Source organism: Pteropus alecto, unplaced genomic scaffold (assembly GCF_000325575.1).
Source record: "Pteropus alecto unplaced genomic scaffold, ASM32557v1 scaffold288, whole genome shotgun sequence".
NCBI lineage: Eukaryota > Metazoa > Chordata > Mammalia > Chiroptera > Pteropodidae > Pteropus > Pteropus alecto.
This window is the reverse complement of record NW_006442124.1, coordinates 641558-655552: the sequence shown is the minus strand read 5'-3', so window position 1 is coordinate 655552 and position 13995 is coordinate 641558. Positions and strand designations below refer to the sequence as shown.

General features: G+C 42.3%; 1 protein-coding gene across 1 annotated transcript in view; it reads right to left on the bottom strand.

The window, feature by feature from the left end:
* The window catches only part of IL1R2 (interleukin 1 receptor type 2), a 29069-nt gene that overhangs the window by 7824 nt on the left and 7250 nt on the right, over positions 1-13995 (bottom strand). Inside the window, exons 2-4 of the mRNA XM_006920782.2 lie at positions 6579-6706; positions 5481-5745; positions 2725-2905 (exon numbers count right to left, since the gene is read on the bottom strand). Of these exons, the coding sequence (XP_006920844.1) occupies positions 2725-2905; positions 5481-5745; positions 6579-6706 (574 nt within the window). The remainder of the gene's footprint in view (positions 1-2724; positions 2906-5480; positions 5746-6578; positions 6707-13995) is intronic.

Sequence of the window (13995 nt, the reverse complement as noted above, 5' to 3'; positions counted from 1 at the left end):
CGGGGGGGGGGGCTTTCTTCTTTTACAAAGCAAGCCATTTAAAATACAGATATATTTATGGCCTAACGGCTTCCTATACATCTTAGAAGTCTCGCCAGGAAGAGTACTATTATATAGTCATGGTGACTTAGAACACAATGCTGTAATTACCTTAAAAATTATTTCAAATTTAGGACTCAGTAGAAATGGAGAAAAAATTGTAAGAAAAAACCGAATGTGAGAAACGAGGCCACACTTTCATATGGACAAAAGAAAGATACCGTGGGTTCTGCAGAATAGAACCCTCAAAATCAAGGCCTCCCACAACACAGAAAAAGCTGAATGGGGTTTAAGAAAACACCCTAATGAGCACAAAATGTTCTCAGGGGCATCTCTTTCAAAACCACGATGACCGAAAGCTTGCAATAGTCAAATATAACCTTGAGTCATCTCAGATTCTTACTCCAGATGGGAACACAGACATAACAGGAAGAGTTTGCTTGCCACATGGCTCATAAAGTATTACTTTACAATATATTTCATTAAAAGGAGAGATTTTATTGTTCCTAACGTGAGTGGTCAAATGTGAAAAAAGCCAAATAGGACTCAGCACTACACAGTTCTCCCGAGGCCCGTGAGCCACCAGGGTTGCCTCGCTTGGCAGTGTTATGGGCCCTCCTGGGTTAGGGTTTTGGCTTCACCACCGACCAGCTGCATGGCCTTAGGTTCCTTACATTTGTGTATCTCTATTTCCTAATCTGTAGAGGTGGTAACAGTCCCTGCTTCACTGGGCTGCATATCAGCCAGTTTAGAATAGACTTGTACATAGTACGTGCTCGGTAATCATTGGCATTCTTAGGAAGGGAACAGACCTTATTAAAGTGCCACCACGATATCCCTGTCCACCCATATTTATTGAGTCCCATTTATGTGTCAGGCCCTGCACTAGGTGCTTCATACACAGTATTCCAGTTAATGTTCCAAACAATCTGAGCCAGTAGGAACAGCTACTTATTACTCTATGGAGGAAGCAGGTCCAAGAGATGAAATAACCTGGCCAAGGGCCACACGGCAAGTCAGTAAGGCAACAGGGTTTTAAGCCAACACTGGCCAACTCCAGATCCCGTGCTCTTTCCTCAAAGGGTTCAACCTCTCACGTGTGTCCTTTACACAATTCCTAAACCAAGAGAGAATTCATTCCATAATTGAACTGGCTAATTCACGGGAGCTAGTTACTTTGCTCTACTTTCAGAAAATCATTTAAAAGTTTCCAACCTTAAATTGATATCTTATCTATATCTTGAAGTTACAATACCAGTCAACTGGCTAACCTATTCTTTTTTTTTTCTAAAGAGATACATTTTAATAATTATGACAAAATTATAGATAATAATGTTCATTGAGATTATATCGAAAAGTTAGGTTTATATAGATTGAGGAATAACATATATTTCTTAAATGAAAGGAAGTTCCTCATTTTTTTCTTTTACACAGTGGAAATATCTTTACAGCTTTTGCTAATCAGCAAAATAGTATAAAGTCAAAAATATATATCATATATAATACTGACTTATAAAAAGTAGGAAATAAGTTCTTCTTTGTCCCCCAAACATGTTTTTAGCATTTCAATGTACATTCATACAGATTTTTAAATACATGTTACCATATTTTACATAAATGGAAAATACAACATATACCATTTAAAGTCTTTTAAAAACTATAACAATATTGTATTTTTCTTTCCATGTAAATACATATAAAATTATCTTATCTTCCTACTGTGCCCATGAGAGAAAATTAGTTTATCCAATCGCTAATGTGAACATTTTCTTGTTTCTACTATCTGTTTATAAACAACGCTGCAGTAAACATGTGAGTGCATAGTGCTACATACTTGTCTTATTATTTCCCTGTAAGTTTTTAAATGCACCTAATTCTTGATCAAGGGGTTAATTTTTATTAATGATTAAACAAATGACTGTACTTTCCAATATCAATCTATGGTCTATATCAGCTGTTTCCGTAAAGGGCCAGATGGTAAGTATTGTAGGCTTACAGTCCACATGATTTCTGTCCAGCTACCCAACTCTGCCACTACAATGTGAAAGCATGAAAATAAATGAGCGTGGCCATGTCCCAGTAAAACTTTATTTATAGACCCAGAAATTTGAGTTTTACGTAGCTTCACATGTCATAAATGTTATTCTTCTTTTAATTTTTTAACCACTTAAAAAAGTAAAAGCTATCCTTAGTTTATGAGCTGTATAAAAACAGGTAGTGAGTTTGGCCACAGGCTGTGGTCTGCCCCATCCTGGTCTGCATATAGGACCTGATGATTCAACCAGGCAAGACAACAAATTGTGTTTCCATGTACCCCTTCCATGTAACCCAAAGGTTAGTTATCATGTGCTTTTTAAAAACTCTGTTACAATGTGTGTAAAGTTATCAAGTAAACCAACATTCTTTTCTAAATTTTAATAAACAAATGACAGAGTAAAAAGTGAATTTCTTCAGTTGTTACTTACTGGATTCATTTTATATTGTGAGTGGTCAAATATGAAAAAAGAATATAAGAATTGATGTCTATTTATAGAACATATTTATCCTGGCCCTTTTTTAATTAACTGGTTTAATATATAAATATATTTATATAAGTGAATGTGTTATTTTCAGAATGGGTATTTTATATCTTTCCTATGACTAGTAAAACACATTTTAATTAAATGGCAATTTTTAAAGATGTACCTTGTACCAGTGAATCTTCATGTCAGTTTTGTTACGGGTGAATTCACTCAGTTCAGGGCAAACTAATGACCCAGAAGTTGACAAGGTAAGAATTTGTGGGTATGAGATGAAAGTCAGGGAAGCTTCTGTCTTCTTAAAAACCCTGAGCTCAATGGACATTTCGTCACAGTAAGAGGCATTTCTGATTTAAAAGGGGGGAAAAAAAGATAATAAATGGCAAGGCAAAATAAGAGTAAAACTAAATGAAATTAAGAACAATTCTCCAATCCTATTAAATTCTGCATTCTGCATTTTTTTTTTTTGATTACTATTGCAATACTTCTGTTCCTGATCCTTTTGAATACTTGGAAGAAAAAAAAGCATGATAGCATAATTGTGACATATTTAGCATTTTGAGCCGAATTTTAACCCCATCGAGAGCCACTAGAACATCCCCACATCCTCTTTGAAAGGGCCTAACCCCTTACAGATTCTGGGGCTCCTTGAGCAAACGTTCCAACTTCCTGGTCCAGGAAACTGTATCCAAATAAAGGAATTGTTTTCTAAAAGCTACTGTCTCCAAATAAAGAAAAGGACAGAGGATATTATTTAAAACTCTTAAGTAGAAAAACGAAAATATAAGTATCTCACTCAGTTCCTGGCTACTTAAGAAACACAGGACATCAACAAAGACAATGAGAATGTGTGTTATATAAGAGGGCACAGAGGGGCAAGAACTTGCATAGCAAAATGGAAAACAGTCTATATCCAAAGAAGAAACGAAATGTGAAAACTATATATGAAAGAAGAGAAAAAAGCTTTCTACCTGACTGCTAAAAGAATTAATTCAAATATATAAATCAATATCTATATTATATTCTATATCTGGTTGACGGACAGAAAAAGGAGATGAACAAACATTTTATGCACAAAGAAATGCAAAAGGTTAACTATAACCCTGAAAAACGCATAATCTCGCGGCAAGTCGCAGAGATGCGAATGAGGACAAATCAAAAGAACAGTACACACCTGACAGCAGTCTTCCTGGCAGGTCCTCGTACTGAGGAGGTGCCTGCCAGGCATGTTCTGGGTGCTCAGCACACATTATTTCATTTAATCTCCAACACTATGAGTTAGAAATTATTAGTATATCATTTTTACATGAGGAAAATTAGGTATACAGAAATTAAGTGATTTTCTAAGGCTGTGTAGCTACTAAGAGATCAAACCAAGGTTGGAAGCCCTTTAGAGTTCTGAGAATACCCTTAAATCAGGGCAATATCTCCAGAACCCAGAAACCAAGCTTTCTAGACATACCGAGAGTTACAGACCTGTTCACATTATCGATCTGGTCTTCCCCGTGAGCAAGGTACTCCACGAAAATAACCCAAAAGAAAGAGGAGTGAGGAGTAATTTGAAGACCACGCATATTCCCCACCGCAAAAGGGCGTAGTTGTTAGTGCCGTTCACCAAGTCAGCCCAGTTCTCCCTTCCTTAGCACACGGTGGCCCCACTGTGGGTGGGTGGAGTTACATGACAGTAGTCAGTGAGTTGCCTGTGTGTCACTGCTACACCAAAGTCTTAATAGCCAGGAGAGGCGCCCCTACTCCCACCCCCGAGTGTGTCTCCTTTTGGCACAGTGACCAACATTTGAAATAATGACTGATCCTTCGGCCTGGGTCCCTGCGCGTCTGCCCAGCCATCTTGGGCTCACTGCATGTGTGATAAATAAGCCTTTGTTGTTTGCAGCCACTGAGATCTGGGGGATGTTTGATTCGGGCTCGTAACCTTTTCCATCCAGACTGACAGAAGAACCATGTGGGCTCTAGATCATGAGATTATGAAAATCACAGGGACACAGCAGTTTCATGTCCTATGACTGCAAATGCCAAAGGGTATTGTGGTGGCTGCTGGTGATTCTCATGGGATCCGAACTCCAGTCTTAGACTGGAAGAGAGTTTTAGAGCTCAGCCCAGTAAACTGTTCCACATGCTCCTAAGGCTTGACCCACAGTTGGATTTCCACAGCCCCTCAATTCCAGATCTGTTCTATAAGAGCAGAACATAAAATAAGGGTATTAGGTACCTTTCTTTTAATTCAAGTATAAAAACAAACTTTAAGACAAACGTGACTCAGCCCTTGTCCCCCTGATTTTCAGTAGTCAATAAGTATTGCCTTTGGGAAAGAAAGAGAATTTCTTTGCACATATTGACCACCTGCTATAGTGCTCCCCACACTGGATGCTTCTCATGCTATGGTTTCGCAGAACCCTCTGCACAAACCTCTTTACAGAGGAGAAAACGGAGGCCTATAATTGTCAAGTGAAAAATGAGAGGGTTCAGATTCACATCCACGTCCTCCTGACTCCAAATTCCATTCTTTTTCTACCGCACTATTAATTTTCCCTAGTAGTGCTCCTTAGGAAAAAATAGGATGTTTTTGCACTAGAAAGGAAAGAAAAACTATGCATTTATAGCTATTGTAAAATCAGGTGAAGAAAAATAACAGCAGGGCAAAGAGATCGGGTGACAGGAGTGCCATTCTAGAGAAAGCTATTAAAGAGTTGACATTTGAGCAAAGGCTTGAATGAAGGAAGAGGGAGCCCTGAGGACGTCTGGGGAAAGGCTGTCGGTGGGAGGTATTTCAGGAGCAGTGAAGAGGACAGAAGATAGATTCTCACCTGTACAATGCATTTTGAAATCCAGGTCACCAAAGAACTGTGAGAGAGTCCGTTCTTCAAGGAGCCCTCACCCCACCCTCATCCCAGAAGGGCTTACCTAACGGTGCAAATGTAGGTGCCGGAGTTCCCCTGCAAGGCTGGCACAATCCAGAGAGCACCATCCTCGACCCATACTTGTGTCTCTTCGCCTCCTGGGGCCATCCCAGCAGAATCATTTTTCCGCCATGTCAGGTTGACACGGGGGCTAGCCGAGGCCCCCAACCAATACCGCACCTGGGGGCACCTCAGGACCACTGGCTCCCCTTCCACCCCAAAGGTGGTTTTGAAATGCTTGCCACGAAATTGGCAGTTTCCTGAAGCCACTGAAGGACAGAGAGAACACAGTCAGGTTTTGGGTCCAAAACCTCCCTTTGATGGGCACATCTGAGAACACAGTGTGTCCCTTAACAAAGCGTCCTGTACCCTAGGGACCCTATTATCTCCTCCTGTTATAATGGCTTCAAAACTCTCAAATAACAAGCTTAGGGCTGCTATCAATTACAATTTATGTTTTGTTAGGAAAGTTAAATCAGGTTCACACGGTGATGAAAAAAATAAAAATTTTGGCCCTATTTTTCACTTCTTTATCATTAAAGTATATCTGACTAAGTTCAGATACAAAAAAGAAAAAAGAAAAAAAGCTTAGTTGATGGGACACGTAGTTAAAATCCAAGGGCACCTTTTATCAAGGACAAAATCGCCACTTCTTTGGTTCACTCCTTTGGCAGGAATGGCGGATGCCAGAGCAGGAACCAGGCAACGGAAGACATGGGCCAGCGGAAGCAGTTGTCACTCACCAAGGCATGAATCGTTATACCTTGCTTTTTTAAAATTCTTTGATTTCTTATTTGCATCTCATCTTTTTAATTATTTTATTGAGGTAACGTTACGAGTCAGTAACATTATATAAATTTCAGGTGTGAGGCATTATCATTCAACACCTGCGTGCTCTATTGAGCGCTCACCACCCAAAGTCTAGTTTCCTTTCATCACCAGATGTTTGACCGCCTTTACCTATTTGCCCTCTCCCACACCCTCTTCCTCTCTGGTAACCACACCTTGTTTTTGATAAAAACAAAACTTCCCTAGGTAAACACCCGCTTTCCCCAGAGAAGCTGCAAGCAAGCCCCTTTCGTATGAAAGAGTCACTTCTCACCTGTGCGTTCCTCGGGCTGAATGGTGAAGGCAGAGACACCCGCTATCAACAGGTACAAGAAGAACATTGTTCCCGACAACTTCCAGAGGACTGAGGAAGTGGAGATCTCAGGCCTACCACCCTGTAACCTAGAGGGAGACACAGAGGGGTCACCAGGAACCACAGATACCTCAAGAGAGGATCTCTTGAATATTGTCCCAGGGGCTGGTTCTGCAGGCTTCACCTGATGATGGAAGCCTTTTCGTTTAGTAAGAAAACTCAAAATTGTTGGATTTGCTCTTCTACGGTTATATTCACTGAACATGCCTAACATCATTAGTAACAGCACTTACTAACTATCTTGGAATAGGAGTCCCATATCCTAAGTGTCTCTCCCTCTTGAAGTGTACCCCATCGCTCCCTGCCCCTCGGCCCGAGATGACCTTTCCCCAGCTAAGTCCCCTGCTCTATCCTCAGTTCTTTCAGGTATTTCCTCAAACATCACTCTTGGTGAGGTCTTCTCTGACCTTCCTGTGCAAAATCGCACCACCCTCCTACCCCAATACTCCATATTTTCCTCTCTTGCTCCTTTGATCTCTGTGGCATTCACCATGAGCCATGTCCCTCTCTAGAATGTAAGCTTCATGTGCACTAGCATCCTACTTTATTTTATTCACAGTTACATCCCTAAATCCTATTTGTTGAATAAATGAATGAATGAGTAAATAAAGCACTAGAAGTCAAATGATCTTCATATTTTCTTTGTCAGATATCTGTTCCTATAGTCATTGTGGATTAACTCTTACTTTACATGCAATTCCGACATATGCTGAGGGATTCTACAGACTGCTAACTCTCTGGTCTAGAGCATCCCAGAGAAAAAGCAAAATGAGGTCCAAAAAGTGAATAACATACACAAGTTTATGAAGCATTCCTCCCCATGAACCTCCACAAGCTGGTCAAGTACCTCTGTATCTCTCATCGGTCCCTCTCATACTATATCAAAATTGCTTGTTATATGGACTAGCCATTGTCACAATAATACTGCAAAGAAACCACCCCCAAACCAAATGGCATAAAACAACAATCTTTTATTCTTGCTCACGAGTCTGTGGGTCAGATGGAAGTTGGCTGACCTAGCTTAGGCTGGGTTAGGCTTGGCTCTAAGCTTCAGCTGGGATGAAGTCAGCTCCACGTGTCTCTCGCCCTCTTTGGACCAGTGACTTCTTGGGAGATGATCTTTTCATGTGATGGCAAATGCAAGCAATGTGAGCAAAAGTACTTAAGGCCTTGCTCAGAACTAGCTCACTCTTGTTAGCCTACATTCCATTGGCCAAAGCAAGTCATGTGGCCAAACCTGCTATCAGTGGGGTGGGGAAGTGCCCCTACCTCTAGTAGGAGGAGCTGTGAAGTTACACAAGGAGGGAGAAGAAATGAGAGCAATCGTGCTATCTACCACACCTATTCTTGTCTGGCTCTCCATGGATGGAGACAGCCTTGAAGACAGAGGACCGGTCTTATTCACAGCCTTCATGGTCTACACAGTGCCCAGTCCCAGAAGGTACCAGGGAATATTTATGATTTAAAGTATTTATGATTTTTTAAAGTATTTATGATTAAAATTTGAGAGTGATGAGTAAATCCAGAAAAAAAATCCCTACCACTATCCCTCCCCTACTTCCTTGAAGGAGTTTGGCTTGTTCCTTGTTCCTGGAACACATATCATTCTGAATGGCTCACAATAAAGCCAGGTGGCTCTTAACTGGCCATGCCAGGGTTGGCAAACTGAGGAAGTGATCCTTGCACTCCAGGAACCTTCCCTCATCAGCTGAGAGCATGGGCTCAGAGCCGCAGTCTGAACTCCCCCTGTAGTGGTATAAGGCCAGGGCCAAGCAGTGAAGGACCTGAGACTCTCCCTGGAGCTGGGTATCTGCCCCAGGGCTGCCTCCTCTAAGCTCATCCTGCATCTACTTGGTCTTACCCTTCACATGTTTCTGAAACATGAATATTTCCTGTAACTTTATCTCTATTCCCACCCTCAGGGTCACCAGGCCACTCGTTAGCATAAAAGTCAAATCGACATTGACCAAGTTGCTTTGTCCCTTTTGAACACACACTTAGCTTATCATGTCCCCAACTGTACTTCCCCAGTAAGGTTTCAAAAGAAGTAGAAGTTAGATACACCAGGTATAATCAATACCATAAATGAATGAAGTCGAAGATGCTAATATAGGAACTAATATAATAGTGACAGCTACTTTGCTAAACACTGAACATTTGTTCTTTCATTTTAACCCCATGATGTGACTATCATGCCAGTTTCACAGATGATATAATAGAAGAGATTAAAGAGGTTAATATCTTATAACTAGTAAGCAGGGGATGAAATCCCAGGACTGGTGATTCCATAGGCCTTAGTCTTTAAAAATATAGTTTCTGTGACAGATGTTACTAGTTTCCACCTCCAATATCTGTTCTCTCCACTTATCCAATAATTGAACTCCTGACTCTTAACTAAGTGCATCAGCACCCCACACAAAGACTACATTTCCCATCCTCTCTTGCAACTAGGAGTGGCAACATGACAAAATTTGGGCCAATGAAATGTAAGTGGAAATGTTTGATCTTCCTGGGAAGGCTACTTAAAAGTTTCCACTAGTCTTCCTTTCTGCTGGCTCAGTGTGGATCTGATGGCTGGATTGCAGCCACCATCTTGGGCCACAGAGTGTTGTGTTCTCACTGATCCTCTTTCTGGTACTCAATCGTTTCTGCTGATTAACTCTAAAAGGTCATTTGAAAGGCAAGAGGTGCTGGGCAGCCTCCCCATGAATAAAAGGAATCCCTCACCCCACCCCCACAAGACTCAGGTTCAGGCTTAGCCTCAGATTATGTGAAGGTTTTAATCACGTTTGAAATTCTTTTTAAACCAGAAAGTCAGGCTGCATCCATCCAGGGGCAGTTACTAGCTGAAGCTTCACAGAGCTACAGAGCTGGAAGAATCAGAGAAATCTAGTCCCATCGCTTTCTTTTTCAAGTGATCAAAGTGAGTTGAACGTTTATCCTCTTCTCAAAATCGCACATCTGCTCAGGGTGAGAAGTAGAGATGTTTCAACAAGGACTCCGTTCCAGTAAAACAAAATTCTAAAATGTTGCCCCCCTCAAGTAACGGCCACTCCCCACCCACCTCTGCATGCACCCAGGCTCCCCAGCCAAGAAAATTGTCCTGGCTTCTTCCCATGGACTTTGGCAAAATAGCTGCTTTGCTGTGACCTTTCCAGGAAGTGGCTTCAGACAATTCAAGCACAAACACACAGCAGTGACCATTTTCAATAATCAAAACAATAATCAAAGTTTGGAACCGAAATTACCAGCGTGCGGGAAACAGTAAGTCTCCCTTTAGCAGACCCAGAGGATAAAGAATTGGTCTTGCAGAGGTTTGCAGCAAAACACTTTTCTCCTGCCCTATTTTCTTTGGATTACAGATAATTTGACATTTCTGCTGGAAGAAAGAAATTTTAAGGGCAGTTGATTACAAGTATTTGAGTTACAAGTCTATCATTCTTTATGTGTGTCAAATAACCGTGTTTTACCACACTCAATGTAAGAACAGAGGAACAAGATGAAAAAGCAGGGCCAGAAATTAAAAACAAAAAAAAGAAGAAGGGGGGACAAAAAAAATGTGTGAAGAGTTAAAGGAAGAAGAAGAACATAGTAAGGTAGAAAGAGTTGATGACATAGCACTGAGCCAGACAGGGACTGGGCCCCATTCTCCCTGGCAGCCTCACTAAGGCCCAGGTAACCGCTTACCTGCCTTCGATGCCCAGGTGTCTGCCTCCTGCTCATGGATGGTACAAATTACCTAACCTTTTAATTTAGTTTTGAAAAATTCTCTCCCCCCGCTCCCGTGCGTGTGTGTGTGTGCGTGTGTGTGTGTGTGTGTTACCTAACCTTTTAATTTAGTTTTGAACAATTCTCTCCCCCCGCTCCCGTGCGTGTGTGTGTGTGCATGTGTGTGTGTGTGTGTGTGTCTTAATTTACCCAGAAACTTTTCTTTATTTCTATCCTCACCTCATTTCTGGAAGTTTTCAGGCAACTGAGTCTCTAAACTCTGAGTCACGTGGTACAGCCATCCATAAACAAAAGCAAGGTGACAGATCCTAAATATTAACAAAGTCAAACATCCGTTGGGCCTTAGGCATATTACTTAGTCACCTCTAGCTTGTGAAATAAATTCCTAAAAACCCAAACATGCTTTGGGCACATGGTACAAAACCTTGTGAAAGCCATGGGGAAAATAAGTATTTATATCGAAATTAAACTTGGGAATTTTGTAAAATTCAAAGCTGCAGCAAAATTAAAAGTAACTTGAACTCAATGTGTGGAAAGCACAGACAGGTAAGAGTTTGGCAAGTAGACCCTCTAGTGAAATATCTGACCAGGTTTGAGGCAGCTTTTGTTGAAAATTGTCCTGGTTCAAAGCAGAACCCTCGATGAGTTGTCCACAAATTATTTCTCTTCTTTAGAAAAGAGAGAAGCTAGTTCACCACCCCCTCTCCAGAATTAAAGGAGTTCAAAGCAGCATGATGGGACTGTTTCTGGTCTGCATGGCCAATGGTCATGTCAGAATGACAGCATCTCGATGTCCTTGACCGTGGTGCAGCCTGGGGAGACAGATTGCTTACTGGAAGCCGTGGTGTAGGAAGACTCATCTTTGGCAGAATTGGGCATTGGGCCACACTGGGCTCACTGTCAAAGGAGAAGAGCTACAGAGGCAAAGACTTGGCTCCAGCAAGGGCTACACACTTTCTTTATAATTTGACTTTCTGCCAATATGTATCTCATCCCTCTAAAACCACTCCTGCCCTATCATACCTTTTGAACTTGACCAACTTCTTCCTCAAAAACCATTGACTTAGAGTTTCAGTAAATTAACTCAACTCATCTTCCCACTTACTCAAACCTTCTGTTTATACTGCAGTCCCAGTAAGCCTGAGTCATTCAGCAGGCTGGACCATCAACCAAAGACACTTCCTTCACTTTCCTCCTGCATCAGGCCCTCCAAGGCTAACCACCCCACCCCCCACCTGCCCCATGAGACCATTCTGCTAGCTCAGAACAGTTGCTGTCTTTCTCCAAAGTGACTGACATAGGAGCAGTACCCAAGAGGCCTTTGGCACCCAGAGTACTAATCCACTAAGCTTCAATCTCCCAACCTGACATTCATGGAAGACGACTCATTGCTCTGAACAACTCCAAAGAGCAAAACTCATCCCTATTATAAACATGAAACAATAGAAATAGACTCAGACAGATTAAGCAATTTACCCCAAGGCCATAGAGCCATTGGAATGACAAAGTAGGGCGTAAACCTGGGTCTACACTCTCCTCAGTCTTGATATTGATTCTCTGCTCTGTGGAATCACCAGACCTGGAGCTGGAGAGGGCTCCAGAAATCATTAAGCTTGGCAGCCCATCTAAACAGTCTTCCCAAACCCAGCATTCTCCACAGCTGGCCAAACTACCCCTCATAAGATGGACACTTCCAGTCTTAAGAAGCACTCGTGATCAGAAACTTCTCTGTCATTTTGCAATGCAAATGTGTCCCCCCACAAGTTCCACTCATTGGTCAGATTCTACCCCAGGAGGCAGCTGAGAAGAAATCTATCTGCACCTCCCAACAGTCCTCAGATATAGGGAGCCCACACAGGGGAGTACCGTGGAAAACACGTGGGCTGTAGAGTTCGTGCCAGCTGGACGGTTCAGTGACAGCAGACAGGTTATATGGCCTCTGTGAGGCTTAGTCTGCTGATCGATAAAATGGCTGTGGCCTGGCATGCATCACAGGAGGGTCAGATGGAATGCGATATAAAAAGAAGTTAACAGAGAGTCGGTTGGCAAAGGGAAAGCACTCGACAAGTGGTCACTCTCGTCAGCAATTTACAGAAGCAGACTCAAAAACTCAGGGAGGTAAGTAACTCTCTCAGGAACACACAGCTGGCAGACTTGAGTGAGAAGTCAGAACTTCCCTGTCTGCATTCCGACTAACTCCTGTTAAAGGTCCAGCACACGGCACAAGAACTTTCTGGGATCAGTCAACAATTTAGCTAACACCAGTTACCATACCAGAAAGGTGTGCAACTTTATCTAATGAAAACAAATAAGGCTGTGTGCACATCCATGTTATGGAAGAATGTTAACACATAAACACACACAATCATAAATGCACACATGTGCGTGCGCACACATACACACATGCATGCGTGCACACACACACATATCCAAAGCCCATTTCACTCTATTAACTAGCTATGTGATCTTGGGCAAGCCACTAAGCCATTTGCGTAATCTAGGTTACAGTTTCTTCATCTCTGAAATGCAAGGGTTGGGCTGCTGAGGGCTCTATTATACCTTTCAGGTGTATAGCCCTAGGGTTCTAAGTCAGTATGGATTTGAACTTAGGCTGCAGTCCTGGGCACAGCTTCCATTTCTAAAGCATCAAGCCAGAGGCTTAATCAGATAACCACTGAATTGAGTCCACTTGCTTGCTTAAGTGCCCCAGCCAGCAAATGGCAGAGCCAGAGCTCAAGACTCTTCTAAAGATGCCACAACAACATCTCTCATCCCACATGGTTCTCAATTGTGTGACCGTGACATTCCATTATCAAAAGGTGGAGTCCAGCTCACCTCCCTTGAATGTGGGCCCGCCTGTGACTCGAGTCCAACAACAGAATGATGCTGGGTGAACTTTAAGGCTAAGTCAGAAAGTGCCATGCAGCTTCTGCCTGGTTTCCATGAGAGGCTTGGTTGGGGAGAAGCCAGCCACCATGTAAAGGGTCCAACTCCCCCTGAGACCACCTTGCCAGGGAGGTCAGGTGTAAGGGAGCAGGTTGATATTTTCAGCTGTGCACATCCTCACAGGAATCCCCTCAAAGTCACCAGCCATGTGAGTAAAGCCCTCTTAGACTTGCCAGCTATGAACCACTGTTTGAATTCAATTGAACCCCATGGAGCAGAAGAATCACCCAGCTGAGCCCCTCTCATATTCATGCGCTACAGAATATATGAGTTAGAATAAAATGTTTGTTTTAAACCACTAACTTCCGGGGCAGTTTGTTAGGCAACGGTGGGTGACTAGAAATGCTCAATCCAAAGCAGATTTGAGGTAGCAAATTAGAAGGAGGGAGGGCTGATGGAAGACAACGCACAGAGAAAGAGGTGGTGGCTGATCACCCAGTAACAGGGGAAACAGAGAAACTACTAAAACAGATGCAAGAACCAAAAACTACAGCAATCAGTGCCTTCAGAGCAGTCACAAATGGTCCCCTCCACCTCACTGTGGCCTACTGAAGATATCAGGGTATCACAGCAGGAAACAGTTGATGTTTATGAGTCCCCTGAACCACGAAGAACAGTTTAAATTTTGTTGAGCCATCTTTCC